Below are 18,083 nucleotides of genomic sequence, written 5' to 3' on the forward strand. Positions count from 1 at the left end.
TTCTAGCATAATGCCTCTACTTTGAGTAAGTTGCTTGTGCTTGGTCCCATGTTTCTTTTGCTATCTCGGCCCACATAAAATTCTGTTTGATAGATGGTAGCATGGATGTCAAAAGCCAGGACATAATCATGCAATTTTCTTGGTCCCACTTATCGTATTCTGTAGTACCAGCCCTAGGTTCCTTTATTTTCCCATTAATATATCCTGCCTTACCCCTGGCTGTGATATACAGCCGCATCTCCTTAGACCAAGCCAGGTAATTCCTACCATTCAACGGGGTGATAGTCATTGGGAAATTCATGGAGTCATGACCACTACCATCCATCAAAGCCTCTTTGGCAAATTTGCCCACATACTATCTCTCATCCTTTAGAATGCCAACCAAATTTGTCAATCAGCTGGAAAGACTTCAAAGAAATTTTCTGTGGGAGGGAAGTGGGGAAAAGGGATCCCATCTTGTGAATTGGTCCCAGGTGTGCAACTCTAAGGAGGGTGGTGGTTTGGGAATGGGTCATTTGAGAGAAAAAAACACAACTCCTTTGAGTAAATGGCTGTGGGGATTCCCTCAGGAACCGGATGCCCTTTGGACTGAGATCATCAGCAGCAAGTACGGGAAACATGCAAACGGTTGGGATTGCAGGCTGCACTTGAACCGGATCAAGGACATAAACCCTTGGAAAGGTATACTCTCAACCTACTAAAATTTCATTTCCTTTATCAGGTACAAAGTGGGAAATGGGGATAAAATAAAATTCTGGACTGATGTTTGGTCGGGTCACTCTACCTTGGCTGAATCCTTTCCTCGTCTCTATAGCTTTACCTGAAACAAAGAAGCTCCCATCTCCCTTGTCCTATCCTCTCATCTCTCCCAGTTCAACTGGAACCTAGACTTTAGAAGACCTCTGAGAGAAAATGAACTTGAGGAAATATCTAGATTCTTTAGAGGTGTATCTTTCCCCAAACACCCGACACTCGAGTCTGGACCCTACACCCAACTGGTAAGTTCTCAACCAAATCTTTCTTCAGGGCTCTAATCAAGAAAGATCAGGTATCTGATATTTTCCCGTTTAAGACAGTTTGGTGCACATACATTCCCTCCAGAGTGCTTTTTTACGTGGGAAGCCAGTCTGAAGAAGATCAACACTTTGGATCTTCTCCAGAAAAAGAACCAAGGAAGGTCCTGTTTATCCCCTCATGCTTGCTGTGTGTGTTTAAAAGCCGGGGAATCAGCCAATCACATTCTGATACACTGTGAGGAAACCAGAAAATTCTGGAGTTTCTTCCTCAACTTATTTAATTTTAGTTGGGCTTTCCCTGAAAATTTGATAGACTGTCTCAGACAATGGACAGCAAGAAGGTTAAGCAAAAGAGGAAGGATCGTTTGGATTTCCGTAGTACATGCCATCCTATGGAGCATTTGGGAAGAAAGAAACAACTGAATCTTCAACAATAGAGAAAGGAACTTCGAGGAGCTTTTGTCTATCATCTCCCATAGAATCTTCGTTTGGACCTCCAGCTCAGAGTACTTTAAAGGGGTTCCATTTTCTGACCTCCAAAGAAATGCTGCAGAATTTCTGTTCTCCAAACACCAATCCTTAATCCTCCCTACCCCACATTCTTCTGTGACGGGAGGGGAGATAACCTTGTATTTTGATGGAAGTGCATTTGGAAACCCAGGCGCAGCAGGAATTGGTGGAATTTTCAGAAGAAGAGATGGTACAGTTATTTGGGCTTTCGGTGGACCAATAGGGATAGCCTCTTCAACAAAGGCTGAAATTATGGCTGCTCTAACTGGAATCAGGATAGCAAGATATCTGGGTTTTCAGAACATCACCATAAAAGGAGATTCAGAAAATACAATCAGGTGGCTAGCTGACCATGGCAGTGGGCCATGGGTTGTAGCACGTTTTTTGACTGAAGCAAGGGATATCCTTCTCAACCTAAATGTACAGCTGGGTTAGATCCCCAGGGAGCTAAACACTGAAGCGGATGGTCTAGCAAAAGCTGGTGTTCACAGGGATGTCTTATTTAGTGATAGTTCTTTCCCTACTTAATTTCTGAGTTGTAATTTCTGTGTACATCTCCTATGTACATTTTTTCTTTAAGGAGACTGCTTTGGGCTTGATTGTAAGACTTTTATTCTGTTTTTCCACCCATCCTTTGGGTGGTGATATCTGTATTCTCCTTTTTATCTTTAATGAAAGTTACCGTTTCTTATAAAAAAAAAGACCACTACTCATTCCTCTGTGATTCATGGTGGTTCCCGAAGTTGCAGACTCTTCAGCGTTCATGGTTTCAGTCTATACACACCACAAGAGAAGACACAGCCCTCACTTTGAGTAAATAACAATCAAAGAACCAACTTCTGCTGCGATACTGGTTACCTGAACATTCTCACAGGTGTAACAGATCCTCCAAGGCTAATATTAGCCACAAACATCAGTAAACAGCTGCTGTACCAGTCAGCCGAACCAGGTCACTCATGACCTACAGATTTCTTCACAAGGAAAAAAGGGTTTTCTGGATCATCCGACCCACAAAGGGATTAAACCCACCTTATATCATTCGGTCAAAGGCAAAAGAACCTTAACCTGTTCTTGGTATTAGCACCAAGAACCAAAAAAAATTTTACAAAGTGTCCCTGATCAGTCCGAGAGAATTCCTGCTGCCGGTCCCTGATCAGTCCAATCATCAACAACTCCTGGAATCGCTTCAGTTGAGTTTAAGCCCAGAACAGACAAAGGAGATGCAGTTGAACAGTTCTGAGGTCCAGAACATCAGTGTGCTTCCTTTGTTCTCAGTCCAGAAATCACAGAACACTCAGTCGATAGAGAAGAAGAAGAAGAAGAAGAATGACGTGAGAGCCAAAAAGAATTCCTGCTGCCGGTGCCCAGCATTGCTATTTATATGTTAGGGCGAACAAGACAAAATAAAAAGGAGGAAAAGACAAAAATGCCCTTCTGCGGCATATAGTACAGATTTCATCAGATTTGTTATCAAACCAAATCTTTGATTGAGAGAATCTCCATGGGCCCCGCTTGAGCTGCCCAAAACTGCTGGATTGGGCCCAGTGCATACTAGAAACACATAATGCACTTTAGAAAGTTCCCATGTAAAATTCATACCTTAGTAGTTAGTGGAACATTTTAATATGAATGTCAGGGAAGGATTGAATACATTGTTTAGAGCCTCAAAACCTAAATTTATGTTTCACCATTCTGTTCCATTCAATGCCATATCCATTGTTAAATTATGAGTGCTTAAAATCATTTCTTACTACTTCAATCAATGTCCTTTTTGGTTTGCCCCTATTTCTTCTACCCCATGATCTTGTAATGGATCACTTCTTATGGGTGCTGTAGATGGTCTTCTATGTACATGGCTAAACCATCTCCATCTTCCATAGGTTCTTTCAAATGACTTCATTTCTGGTCATGTTCTTTTTAGTTTTTCCACTCATTAATCTCAGTATTGACATTCTGTCACACTTATTTTTTTGGACATGTTGTTTATTGACTACCCAACACTCTACTCCATGCAACATGCAGCCATAGAACTGTTTTATAGAACTCTATTTAGCCTATTTGGTATTTGCCCATCCTGTTCTAATTCTATGGGCGACATCCTCCTCAATCTCTCCCTTGTTATGAGTTATTGAATCAAAGTAAAGGAAGAGATCACATTGAGTTATCTCATGGCCTCCAATCTTAAGTGTTCCCTGATTTGCACTCCTATGCACATATTCTGTTTTAGTCTTATTTAAAGACTCTTGTTTCAAAGGTAGTTGTCTATAAACCTAATTTTGCATTTAATCCTTCATTGGTTTCATCAATCAATTCTATGTCATCAACAAACAACAAGCACCATGGGACCTCATCCTGAATGTGTTTAATCAATTCATCCACGACGAGCATAGATACACAAGGACTAAGTGCTAAGCCCTGGTGAAGACCCACTGTAACTGTAAAATTTGATGTTTCTTATCAAGAATAATTTCTTAACTTAATTTAGCAACTTTCAAGTGTTAAGTTCTGGTATGGTTATTATGAGAATACCACTAAATCCTTAGCAAGATTGGTAGAGAGGTTATGTTAATCCAACTCATCAAGGGCTCAGGTAGTGTTGGTACTCTAATTACAACAAGATTGTTATGGAAAAACTGTATTTGTATGTTTTAGAAAATTACTGTTTTTACTTTAAGTGAAGAGTTGGTGGTTATCGCACTTATGTGTTTGTAATTTGTATGGCTGTGATTGATAATCTATAATGTCTCTTTGATGGATGCATCTATCTCCAGCTATGATTGATAATCATACAACTTTCAAGTTGTTGGTACTCTAATTACAACATGCATCTATCTCCAGCTATGATTGATAATCATACAACTTTCAAGTTGTTGGTACTCTAATTACAACATGCATCTATCTCCAGCTATGATTGATAATCATACAACTTTCAAGTTGTTGGTACTCTAATTACAACAAGATTGTTATGGAAAAACTGTATTTGTATGTTTTAGAAAATTACTGTTTTTACTTTAAGTGAAGAGTTGGTGGTTATCGCACTTATGTGTTTGTAATTTGTATGGCTGTGATTGATAATCTATAATATCTCTTTGATGGATGCATCTATCTCCAGCTATGCTCTCCAGTTGTTTCTGAACTTGTTAGACTGGCCATATTGCTCTGTATTGATGGTTTGAAATTTTCATACTTCTATAACGAGTGGGGGCATATATTATTATTTTTAGTCTTATAAGGTTCAGTTGTATATGCTGCAGATGAGCCACAGTGCTTATATTTGTATTTTCATGTAAATAGGACTTTTCCCTTCCATGCTTTCGATATTAATATGTAACAACATGCTTTACCTATCCAAGAAAAAAGATCATTGCATGGCTTAAATTATTGAGGTATAACTCAATCATTGAAATGTGTTTTGTATAGATTGGTGTCCCTGCATCTTCCCTTGCTCTCCAGTCACTAATTGAAGCTCCTACTGGCTCACCTGAGAATAATTCATGGGAAGTTGGTTGGTCCTTGGCATTTTCAAATGGTGATTCTGAAGCTATTGTGGACGCCCTTCAAAAACAGGTTTGATCCAGTTAGGTTTACTGATTGCTAATTATCCTCACAGCATAATCTTTAAGAGTCTCATTGCTTGTATTACTTTAGTTTTTGATCCATGATTCAAGGAGCTAACTTTCTTAAGCCTTGTGAAATAGAAAACAATTACTTGGAGATGAGGAGAGCCTTCCCTTAAAGTGGAAAAATGAGAACTAATTACCACAATCTAATTGACTAATTGGCCTAGACAGATTGGTTTACCAATTTTCAGAAACAGCCACTTGTTGGTTGGTAAGGGCATAAGTTAACTAAATACCAAATTGACTCCTCATATGTCTTTTTCCTCTTTTTTTATCAGCAACACAGAAATTCATTCATTCATTAACTTAAAAAAAAAGAAAAGAGTACAACAAGAAGTTGTGAAAAAAACTGTCAAAACCAATACAAACAGGCCCAGCCAGCTGTATTACCAACTATATTACAATTGAGCCCAGTACATATGTTTTCTTTGAACCCCTTGTTTAGCTAAGCTATCTGCCAAACTATTAACAGACATCCTAACCCACTTGATTTGAATTGTCATATCTTTTGATAGCCATTTGAAGCACCTAAATTCATTTCTAAGCTTCCAAATCACCCCTTCACCTTTCTTGAACCACCCCACTACCAGCTTCAAATTACCTTCAAGAACCAACCTCCCAATTCTCATCTTTAGCCATCTTTACCCCAAATACTGCAGCAAAGAATTCTGCACTAACAGAACCAGTTTTCTCAATTGGGCCTGAATACAAAGCACATATAAAATTAATACCACCCTCGTCTCTTATCACCCCTCAAATTCCTGAAGGACCTGGATTGTCCAGACTACTACCATCAAAGTTCAATTTCAACCACCCACCTATTGGGGGAGACCAATGTTTTAAAACACAGAGCGTGATGCGAGGTGTTCCACTACTTGGAGGCATGAGGTGTAGTTCAGAACATAAGAGGTGTAAGCCTCCTGAACACAAGGAGGTGTAAGCCTCCTTAAGAGGAGGGAGATGAGGAGGAAGAAGAAGGAGGATCTTATTTTTCTTTCTTTTTAATAAAATCTTTTATATTAAGAAGAATAAAGATGCATAACACTAACTGAAAGGGGGGTGTTGTCAAAGCTGAGGCGAGTGAGCAAAGCTAGCGAGCTGGAGTGGAGCAAGACCCCCTAGCACAAAACAACCAAATTGACCTGCACTGAAAAGAGGCTGGGGGGCTTTGCCCCTGACCCACTTTCTTTCCCCTTATATTTCCCTCCCTTTCCTTTCTTTTCCTTTCCATTCCTTTCCTTTCTTTTTTCTTTCATTTTTTTTTGTCTTTTTGTATGAGGTGTGCGGGTGCACGAGGCATGCACCTCGTGCACACCTCATGAAAAAGGTGTATTAGGTGTACGCCTTAGAGGTATCAGTACCTTTGACATATGCCTCAGGGCGTTTTGGGGGTGCCTCTAGGCATATGCCTCCTATGCCTTTTAAAACACTGGGGGAGGCCAAACTTCAAGTGGTTTTTGTTTCCTAGAGGAGGACCCAGATATTGGCCCCCAATTCCTAAAGAAATCTTCCACCTTAAAGTCAGAGAATAACTTCAAGGTCTTCAGCTTCACCCAAAAAGCTACTCTTAGCGTTATGATTTCTATGAATGCCTCCTTGCTCCTCTCCTACTCAAAAGCTCTTGAGTTTCTTTCTCCCCATACTGTCCAAATCACCGCTGCCCGAGTGCACCTCCATAGAATCCTGCCTTTCCTAGATATGCACCTCAACACAAAAGGGCTAAGCAACCTTTCCAAGCATGCAGGAGGATTCCACCTAAAACCAATAAGGGAAAAGAACCATTCCAAATACAACAAACAAAGGGACAAGAGATTAAGAGATAGAAAGCAGTCAGTTCTTGAAGGTGTTTTGAAGATCGAGTATTAACTTTTTGACCACTTAACATCGCAATCTAATCATATTGTTGATAAACTAACCAAGTAACTAGTCATATTGTTGATTTACTTTAATACCATTTGATTTCATTATATTGAATATTGTTCTGAAGATTGAATGAATCAAACGAGTCCTTGAGAGATGAGGTAATGCATTAAGGATCAATGTACTGTATGCCATGAATCATGATATTACTCCAATCAAATTCTAATAGCTTTCTTTCCTTGACTAGATGTTAGGTATGCTACATGTAATCTATCTTGGATCTTAAGACAAAAACATCAGTCTTCATGGCAACTTGGAAATATAGAACTCGGTATACTTGATTCAGCATTGCTTTCATCTATATAATGAATATTGGAAGTTATGGTGGATGCGTGTTTTTTTATGAAAATGGTAATTCTTCTCTGATGTTTCTTGTATCCTGTAAATCAAATTTTCACTGATCCAGGTCAAGCATGATATTGGATCCTCATTTGAGGCTCTTGGATTGCGAGAATTAAGAAATCCAACTCGTATGGCCACCTCAGCCACTAGAATTGCTTTTCTTGGAGTTCACTCAATAACATCTGAGGTAAGATGCTCTTATCTATCTTAGTTTACTATCTTCTTAGCTGTATAAACATGGTATTACCAAATTTATTTTGCTGTTTTTTGGTGCTTAGTTATCTATTCTATATTTTCCTTCATGCCTTTTAGATTCAATTATATGCTCATCAGCATGACAAGGTAGATATTGGTTATTCAGGATTTGCCAAATATGGTTATATCACCACCAAGTAAGAGGGGGGATCTTCTTCTGGCAATGGGCTCTCCTTTTGGGATCCTATCACCGGTTCATTTCTTGAATAGGTATTGCCGTTGTGTCTTTATATGTTGATTAGTACTTCCAGACAGGAATTATTACCTAGCTGTCTGTCTCTATAAAACATATAGTATATATTTTGGGTGTTCATTAGTTATATCAACTATTGATGTGTTTGGTTAATTAATCTTTATTGGCGCACTAAGACATGACTAGTAATAGTGAACTTTGGGTGCATGTCTGGTTGGTGGGTAGACTTTCTAGGTCTTGCCTTCTCACAGAAGCAATCCAGTCTGTGCTGTGTTTCCCAGGTTCAGGAGCTTTTCTTCTTCTTTTTGGTGTCTTTGGGGTGGGGGGGGGGTGTTGAGTCTTAAGTGGGTGTTGTTAATGGTATTGGATTATTTACTTTAGTTGGTTGATGGAAATGCTTTTGGCACATTTGAGGACTGCTGTTGGCACAATTTGGTCTTAGGTGGGTGTATTTTTTTGATGAATGGGGTCTTAGGTGGGTGTTGTTGATAGTATCAGGGTAGGTTTACTTTAGTTGGTTGATGGAAATGCTTTTGGCACATTTGAGGAGTGCTGTTTCTGCTTTTTGTAGGGGTTGTCCTTTTCCCTCCCTTTTGGTTTTTGCTTTCTCTTCTTTTTTATTTATTATGTTCACCTTGTTTCGTTTTAAGCATCATGGTTGCCAGCACATACTAGTCCATCGTGGTATTGGTCAGTTTTGCTATTGAACATTTAGCAGAGATAAACTCTTCTGTAAGAAATATTGATACCTTGCTTTGTGGGAGGAATTGCTCATTAAGTCTCATATTTTTGTCCAAGTATTTTGAATTTCACAAAGAAGAGAGAAGATAAGACACTTCTCAGATTTTCTTCTATGGCTTGTGTTAAAACAGGTTTTTTTATTTTTTTTATGTATTATGGACCGCAGGGCTACTGTGGTCCTTTTACTCTTTATTATGTAATTAGTGTGTTGCCCTAATATATAAGAAAAAGCTGGCACTGCCAGCAGAACTTTTTGCCTCTCCAATTTTTGTTTCTCTCTTCATATCTTCTCTTCTTCCTCTCTTCCTTTCTTTGCTTCTTATCCTCTTTTTTCTTCCTTTTCTACCCAGAAAACATGGTATCAGAGCAGGTTCTGTGGGCCTGAAGACAGATCGAACCTTGTTTTTCTTCCTCCATTGCTGGTTTTCTAGATTGTTCAAAGGAAAAATCACACTAGACTAATCTGAAAGGAATTTCTACCTCTTTTTGTTTTTTTTTTCTCTTAGCGGTGTGCCAAGACAGAGCTGTTTGCTCGTGGTGACAGAATGCTGTGAAGTTTTTTAGTGGTGTTTGACACCTGTTTGGATTGTGTGATCCTTCCTGTACCCAGATGGGTGATGTTTACTGGTCAAGAATGATTGGTGATGACTGCAACAGCAGAGGTAAGTCCTGTTTGGTGGCTGTGGTCATTGTGTGACCTTTTTTTTGAATGAATGATTGTGATTGAAGGACTTGTTCCTTTGTACTGCGTCGATTTGGTGAATAACCTAGCACTGTGGCTGCACTTTTTTTTTTTTCTTTTCTGGCCATATTGGTGTTGGATTGCTGTCAAATGTGTGAATCTTTTCTGATAAAGGTTTTCCTCAGTGCTATCCTATACCAGAACCTATATTTGTGTGTTTGAGACATCTGGTCTGTAGTTGGAAGTGTTTTCCAGCTATTTTTTTTTTCCATGACCTCTGAGGAGACAGCCACCTCGGGTATGTCTTCCAGCCATAGTGAACTAGGTGGGAGTGTTGACTTGCCCTTCCCCATGGCTGTTGTTCCATTAGATGGCCTCAATTATTTGGAGTGGTTGAGAGGAATTAAGCTTTACATTACAGCAAGGGGAAAAAGAGGGTATATCAATGGGAAAATTAAAGAACCAAGATCTGGGAATGCTGAACACGACAAATGGAACCAAGAAAATAGTGTGGTAATGCCGTGGTTACTTGTATCTATGCTCCCACAAGTAAGGAGAAATTTTATGTGGGCTGAGACTGTTGTTGAAATTTGGGAACAAGCAAAAACAACATATTCAGAACAGAGACACTATGCGAAAATATATCAACTGTAAGTTGCGTCTACTACATGTAAGCAAGGGGAAAGAAGTCTTTCCATATACTACTCAGATCTGACTTCAATTTGGATTGAGCTGGATCACTACTAGAATATGAATTGGAAATGTGAAGATGATGTCAAAGCCTACAAGACTCTAGTCTCCCAACAGAGGGTGTTTGCTTTTCTATTGGGACTGAACCCTATGTATGAATCTATTAGTGTTCAAATCCTTGGAAGTAAAGACCTCCCTTCAGTCTAAGAAGTTTATGCTTTAGTGCAGTTAGAAGAAAGTAGAAGAAATGTGATGAATAGTTCTGAGGGGGAGCCAGTTGCTTTGATAGCTAGGGGTGGTACTAATGTGAATGGCGACAACCTTTTTAAGAAGGGTGATTCCCAAAAAAGGGTGGAGGATAAGGATAAACTGTGGTGTACTCACTGTTAGTGGCCTAGGCACACTAGAGAGACCTGTTGGAGTCTTCATGGGAAGCCGAAGTGGGCTCTAGAGTTGAGCAAAAAATCAACTGATCAAAATAAGAAGCCAATCCAGCAAAGCCAAAAGAAGTACAATTCAGCAAATGTGGCAACTCAAGAGACTTCATCCCCCATTGTACTTCAGGATCGCCTTATTGTTTTTGATCCGAAGGAAGAGATTATCAATTCCTTCTATGATCATTTGGAACTGTATGGTAGGACACTTCGTCAGATGGACTCGGGTCCTACACCATCTACCTCATTTGCATGTGTCATCTCACTCATCTGAGTCTCCTTGGATCATTGACTCTGGAGCCTCAAACCACATGACAAGTCCAATTTGTTTCAAACATATAACCTCCTCTCTGGGAGAGACAAGGTGAGACTAGCTAATGGGTCCCTCTCTACCATTGTTGGTCAAGGAACCATCTCTCTTCCATTTGGCCTCACTCTCTCTAATGTGTTGCATATATTATCAACTGTATGCCATCTCGGATGTTAGGGTACAAGGCTCCACATCAGTTGTTGTTTCCCAAGGCTCCTTGGTTCTCCATTCCTATGCGTGTTTTTGGTTGTCGACGCTTTGTCCATAATTTGTCTCCTACTCGTGGTAAATTTGACCCCCGTGCTATCCCATGTGTCTTCTTGGTCTATCCTTCCTCTCAAAAGGACTATCGGTGCTTTGATCCGGTTTCTCATAAGTATTATGTTTTCCATGGATGCCTCTTTTTTTGAGAGCATTCCTTTTTTCCCTGTTTCTCCTTAGGGGGAGAGTAGGGTGGAGGAGAAACGTGCTCAAGCACAAGTTCAGCTCCCTCCTTTTCCTGATCCTCCTTCATTCCGTGTCTTCTTCCTCCATAATAAGGGCCAACAAAGTTCAACAACTATAGAAAAACCTGAAGCTATGCCACCAATACCATCAAACTCTCCAGAGGCAGATCTTCCTCACTCAGGTATTCCGTTCCTATTGATATGTTTGATCCTATCGATGTTGATGATTCTTCTATTAATAATTTGGATGTTCCTATTGCTAAGAGAAAAGGTGTTAGATCTTGTACTACTAAAAATCCTATCTCCCATTTTGTTTCCTATGGTCATGTTTCACCCTCCTTTCGTGCTTTCTTACCTCCATTGACAGTGTTTCTATCCCTAAGAATGTGGCAGAAGCCTTATCTATACCTGAATGGACAGATGCAATGAAGGAAGAAATTGGTGCCTTACATAAAAATGGCACTTGGGAGTTGGTAGATCTTCCTAGAGGAAAAGAACCAGTGGGGTGTAAGTGGGTTTCCAAACATAGGGCTGATGGTACAGTTGAAAGGTACAAGGCTAGATTGGTAGCAAAAGGGTTTACTCAAGTATACGATGTGGACTATGCAGAGACTTTTGCGCCTATTGCCAAGATGAATTCCATTAAAGTCCTTCTATCTTTGGCGGCTAATTTTGATTGGGACCTTCATAAACTAAACATAAAAAATGCTTTCCTGAATGGTGATTTAGAAGAAGTATGCATGATTCAACCCCCATGCTTTTGTGCAAAAGGTAGTGAGCAGAAGGTATGCAGGTTGAAGAAATCTTTGTATGGGATAAAGCAGTCAAACCACCGTGGGCTTGTTTTAGCAAGTTTCATTTAGCGGTTCAACAAATGGGGTTTAAACAATGTCAGTTAGACCACCCATTGTTTGTGAAGAAAGGTGAAGGAAAAATTGTAGCCCTGATTGTGTATATTGATGACATAGTAGTTACTGGTGACTGGACAGTAGAAATACAAAAATTGAAAGAGTTCTTAGCCACACGATTTGAGGTGAAAGATCTAGGTCCCTTGCACTATTTCCTTGGAATTGAAATTGCTCGTTCCAAAAGGGGAATATTCATCTCTCAAAGGAAATATGTTCTTGATCTATTGGAGGACATTGGGAAGTTAGGAGTGAAGCCAGTTGATTCACCTATTGATCAAAATCACAGGTTGGGTGACAGTCAAGGAGAACCTATAAAAGATGTAAAGCAATTCCAAAGACTTGTTGGCAGGTTCTTATATTTGTCCATGACCAGACTCGACATTGCTTATGTTGTGAGTGTTTTCAGTCAATTTATGCATAATCCCAAAACTATACATCTTGAGGCTGCTGAGAGGATTCTTAGATACCTAAAAAAGTTCCTAGGTGCTGGTTTGTTGTTCCAGAAACACGAGCATTTAAAAGTTGAGGTGTACACAGATGCTGACTGGGAAGGGCAGTAGATAACAGAAAGTCTACAAGTGGATATTGCACTTTTGTAAGAGGAAACTTAGTCACATGGAGAAGCAAAAAACAAAATGTGGTGGCTAGGTCCATTGTGGAAGTGGAGTATAGAGCTATGTCCCATGGAGTTGCTGAGGCTTTGTGGATAAAAAGCTTGTTAGGTGAAGATAATCCCATGTCACTTTGTTGTGACAATAAGGCTGCTATTGACATTCCAGCCAATCCTATTCTCCATGATATAACTAAACATATTGAGGTTGACAAGCATTTCATCAGGGAGAAAATCATAAGTGGAGAAGTGTGTACTCCATCTGTTAGCTTTGAAGAACAACTTGCATATATCTTCACAAAGGGCCTTCATCATCTGTGGCACAATAACTTGTGTGACAAGTTGGGCATGATTGACATCTATGTCCCAACTTGAGGGGGAGTGTTAAAACAGTTTTTTTTTTTTTTAATGTATTATGGGTCATAGGGGTACTGTGGTCCTTTTACTCTTTATTATGTAATTAGTGTGTTGCCCTAATATATAAGAAAAAGCTGGCACCGCCAGCAGAACTTTTTGCCTCTCCAATTTCTGTTGCTCTCTTCATCTCTTCTCTTCTTCCTCTCTCTTCCTTTCTCTGCTTCTTCTCCTCTTCTTTTTGTACCCAGAAAACAGCTTGGTTTCAGTTTGGAAATAGTGAATTCAAATTACATGAACAATATTCCCTTTGGAATTATGAAACCAATATGAATCATGCATTCGTAAAGGTGCCTCTACTTCTAGTTCTTACCCATGTACTCTGCTCTTTGAAGGGAATCTCATACTCATGGACTATTCATGAGTGGAGTATTTGTGTGTCAGGATGCCTAATTGGGTAACAGCATTGGGTTTTTTGTTGGGTAGGGCCATTATTGCCTTCCATTGTGGAATGTGGGGTTTGTGCAGCATAGGATGATAGGAACAAACTGAGATACCACTCTAATATACATGTTCTTCTGAAATCAGTCCATCCAGTGTGTCCAACATTAACCTCCAGATATGGTTCCAAGTTTTAAAGTTCTGAATTATTTTGGAATAGAATAGACTTGCTGATATGCTTCACGGAGTAGTATTTAATTTATCGACAATCTTGAATCTTGGTCTGATGTCTCATCAAGACTTTACAGCCTTAACTTTATTCAGGGGCTTTCCTTTTATCATTCTGTATCTGACCTTTTATTCTCTGACCATTGATTCTTGGTAATTGATCCCTTTTTTGTCCTTGAATCAGCATATCTGCAGGATCTGTTGCAAACTGCTATCCACCCAATACATATAATAGCTCATTGCTGATGGCTGACATTCGGTGCCTTCCTGGTAAGATTATTTTTTTTAGTTGCATCACCATTAAATTCCTTTCTTGCAACTATATTCTTGTACCATTTTGATTATTCCATGTGCAGGAATGGAAGGTGCTCCTGTTTTTGGTGAACATGCAAATCTTATAGGTATCCTAACAAGACCCTTGAGACAAAGAGCTGGTAGTGCGGAAATTCAGGTAACTGGAAGCATTTGTCTCTCTCCTTGTTTAATCTTCTTTTTCTCATTGTTAACATATTATGCACACTCTAGCTCTGGATAACAGCTGGTGATTCCATGGGAAGCTGTGGTTACTGCTATGAGTGACTCACTGCCAAATCAACCTCAAAAGATGAAGGGGATTATACATTACAAGGAAGATGGAGATGTTGTGGGGAAGGGATGTTCAACTAACAGTTGTGACACCAGTGGATTTTTTAACCCTATTTATGAACATCGGTATTCTCATTGCTCTCCACCAGTGCCAGTTGAGAAGGCGATGCCTTCTATTGCTCTTATTACCATAGATGATGGGGCTTGGGCGTCAGGTGTCTTGCTAAACAATCATGGACTGATACTCACAAATGCTCATCTTTTGGAGCCATGGAGATTTGCTAAAAGATCTGTTAGGGGTCATAAAGATGGAAACCCATCAGCAGCACTGCTTATGTCCTCTAACAGATCGATGGCTACTTGGCATGAAAATTGTGATGGGCTGGAGACAGTGAAGATTTCAGATGCTTCTGTGGGTGACAAGTATAGTGAATATAAGTTGAGTTCAATTTACAAGAGGTATAGAAGAATACGTGCCCGCCTGGATCATATGGACACATGGATGTGGTGTGATGCTAGGGTAGTGTATGTTTCTAAAGGACCCTTAGACATTGCCTTGCTGCAGCTGGAGTCTGTTCCAACTCAACTATGCCCTATGGTTCCAGACTTTACATGCCCATCTCCAGGATCAGAAGCACATGTTATTGGACATGGACTCTTTGGACCACGGTGTGGTAAGGAACTTGCAGACCTTTCATTTATGTTCTATTTTACAAATCAAATAAATCTGAAGATTTCTTCTGAGTTGCTTACTATTTCTTCCTTCTTTTGTCTCAGACATCTATCCATCTGTTTGCTCTGGTGTAGTTGCACGGGTTGTCAAAGCAGAGATTCCTCTCCATTCCTGTGAATCAAATCTACCAAACAGCATAGCAACAATGCACCATAATGCACCAAAAGAGGTACCAGTTATGCTTGAAACTACTGCCTCTGTGCATCCTGGTGGTAGTGGTGGTGCTGTTGTCAATTCAGATGGTCATATGATTGGACTTGTAACAAGGTACTGCTGAGCAACAATCATTTGACAGCAAACATTGTCTTGTGAAAATTAATAAATCATGTTAGTTGTCAATTGTCATGTTCATATTTTGTAGTTGCCTGTTGAGGTTTAAGTCCCAAATAAAATATGGCAGTCCTGAAAAAGGTGTCACTGGAGCCAGCAACTAAAATCCCTGTAAAAGTAAATAAATTATTTTCATCTTGGGAGAATTCACTTACTTGAAATTGTCATAAATGTTTCCATTTTTTTGTTTTACCTCTTTGTGTGTTCATCTTTTTTTTGTGTGTGTGTTTTGTTTGACAAGTAGGTTGGTTATCGGTTGGTTGAAGGTGGAGACAGTTTTGAACCCAGGTTTATGGTATTAAGCTCCATGGACTTGACCAAATTAACAAGTTGGCATCTGCAAATGTTACAAGCCAATTATACTCTATTCTTGGTTACCATATACATAATGGTTCCATTTTATCACATTAGAGTTAGAAACTAGCATAGACATTTTTTGCACCTGCCTTGACACAAAAAGATTTTATTGCTTAGATGATGTAATGCATTTTGGCATTCTGTTTTCAGAAATATTCTCTGAATGAACTTGATCCTTATCTTGTCAAAATTTCAAAGGTATTCCTATATTTTAATATATTCTGCATTTTCCAACTCAACCTCCATAACCAATGAGTTATTTTCTTTGGTGCAGCAATGCAAGGCACAGTGGAGGAACAGTCATACCCCACCTAAACTTCAGCATACCATGTGCAGCTCTTGAGCCCATCTTCAAGTTCTCAAAGGGTCAGTTCTTCCCCCCAACATACATTGCCTTAACATTATTATGGTTAATGATAAATCTTACAGCGAATCTGGGTAAACCAAATCAAAATCTTCCAGACATGCAGGATTTATCAATCTTAGAGAATCTGGATAAACCAAACGAAAATCTTTCTGCTGTATGGGCATTGATGCCACCTCTCTCTCCCAAGGTGAGGCCCCAATTTCCTCATCTGCCAGAATTTCAGCCACCAGAGAACAAGGGAGGAAAGGGTTCTCGTTTTGCCAAGTTTCTTGCTGAACAACGCACCGAGGCTTTTCCAAGGCCGAATAAGCTTGTCAGAGTAGAAAAGGTTTCTAATAAGCTTCTTCCTAGCAAATTATGACCCTACAGAAATCTCCTATAATCAAGCCAAATCTCGTGCTTACTGGGAACTGGGAACCGCAGAGGGCACTTGATACCAGGGACCGAGCTCTACCACCCAGCTTATACCATGACAGGCTTCATTCTCTCTGAACTGAACTCTTCTACAACCAAAGTGATCATTACTAGGGAACTTGGTGTTTAATGGAGATAAAATTTGTTGTAACTTTTGATATTTATCAAGAAGAAAAATAAAAACAAAATGCAAGTTGATATGTATTAGATTGTTTCTCTACTTATTTCTTCTGTTATTTATTTTGGGTATGGGAACATGGCAATATACATGGTGGTACAACTTCAAAGTAGCCAAATTTCATGGGTAGAAATCAAAGTCATCATCGATGTTCTCAGACCATTCCTGACCCGGATTGTCGAACCAGTAGCAACTGACCTGGGCAGCTACTTGAGCCCTGCTCTTATTTTGGCAGTGTTGAGTTGTTGACTAATAACTGCACAATCGGGTGAACCACCCAGTTGAAGTGCCGAATCTGTGACCTGGGCATGGGCAACTTTCTGGTTTGCCCATGACAGTGACTCCGAGGTACCTTTGGTAGGCCTGGACCTTGATCTGGAACTGGACCTTCCTTGGGTTATGGTTAAGGGTTAACTACCATCACTATGGCCTGTGGGCTACCCACCTATATTGTCCATATGAATAAAGGTAATTAGTTATTTTGGTTAACTTCAATTAATGACGTGCGTCCAGAAACCTGAAGGCTTGCAATCAGATTCACAGTGTTCACTGTTCAGTTTATTTATGTATCTTGACGCCTATTGTTGGATTGATATCTTAGACCCAGCAGCCAGAACGGACTAACTAGTAACGAGATCCTTGATCAAATATAGACCTCCAACTCCCAAGTTCCAACATGGGTTGCAATAACGATCAACTTTGGGGGCATCAAAGATCAAACCGTTTCAAACGTACACCAAAACTGTTTCCAATAGCCGAGAGATGCTTTCAAGTTCCATAGTGCCATTCTTGTTGATTGGATTCGATATTGGTTCCCAAACAAAGCTAAAATATGATTCTCCACGCTGCTGCTGCTGCTGCTGCAGCTGCATTCAGTGTTATTTTTGTTTTTTAATGCCGAACCTTTACTTGGTTCCTCGGGAAGGGACTTTCCTTAGAGACCTGTGACTGAGTGGATATAGAAAGTACGGAAATAGGAAAGAAAAAGGGAAAAGTACAAACAGGCCCATTGCAGAAATCTGAACACCAGGCCAGCCCATACAGAATTTACAATGACTATCGAATTCAACTTTTGAAATTATAAGACTGACTCTCACGCCATGTAAGCGTCACACTTCTACCTATGCTTTTCCTGTGAGGTGGCAATCCAATTCGGATTACATGTTACAATAATATTTATTTTGAAATTTACCCTTAAATTGCAAAGACTAAAATGATCCTATTAGGGCCCACGGCCATTGTTCTCTCCCGCCCTCCCTATTCTCTCTCTTTCGTTCTCTCACACTCTCAACTCTCTTCTCTTCGACTACAACTTTTCCCTCGACGACTGAACTTCGGCTGCTCTCCCTCCTCTCTCACTATCTTTCGTTGTTCTCACAGTCTCAGCTCTCTTCTCTTCGGCTGCTTCCTTGCAACTGC

At 39.8% G+C, this 18,083-nt stretch overlaps 1 protein-coding gene across 3 annotated transcripts in view; it reads left to right on the forward strand.

The window, feature by feature from the left end:
- The window catches only part of DEG15 (protease-like protein), a 44,241-nt gene extending 27,537 nt beyond the window's left edge, over positions 1-16,704 (forward strand). For all 3 annotated transcript variants that reach the window (XM_010274086.3, XM_088894264.1, XM_088894266.1), the window contains 9 exons: positions 4,947-5,093; positions 7,473-7,595; positions 7,770-7,873; positions 13,885-13,970; positions 14,057-14,151; positions 14,239-14,959; positions 15,063-15,285; positions 15,980-16,071; positions 16,168-16,704. In XM_010274086.3, the coding sequence (XP_010272388.1) occupies positions 4,947-5,093; positions 7,473-7,595; positions 7,770-7,873; positions 13,885-13,970; positions 14,057-14,151; positions 14,239-14,959; positions 15,063-15,285; positions 15,980-16,071; positions 16,168-16,433 (1,857 nt within the window). In that variant the 3' untranslated portion in view covers positions 16,434-16,704. The remainder of the gene's footprint in view (positions 1-4,946; positions 5,094-7,472; positions 7,596-7,769; positions 7,874-13,884; positions 13,971-14,056; positions 14,152-14,238; positions 14,960-15,062; positions 15,286-15,979; positions 16,072-16,167) is intronic.
- The last annotated feature ends 1,379 nt before the right edge of the window (positions 16,705-18,083 follow it).

This window comes from Nelumbo nucifera, chromosome 1 (assembly GCF_055504915.1).
Source record: "Nelumbo nucifera cultivar China Antique chromosome 1, China Antique-T2T, whole genome shotgun sequence".
Classification (NCBI taxonomy): domain Eukaryota; kingdom Viridiplantae; phylum Streptophyta; class Magnoliopsida; order Proteales; family Nelumbonaceae; genus Nelumbo; species Nelumbo nucifera.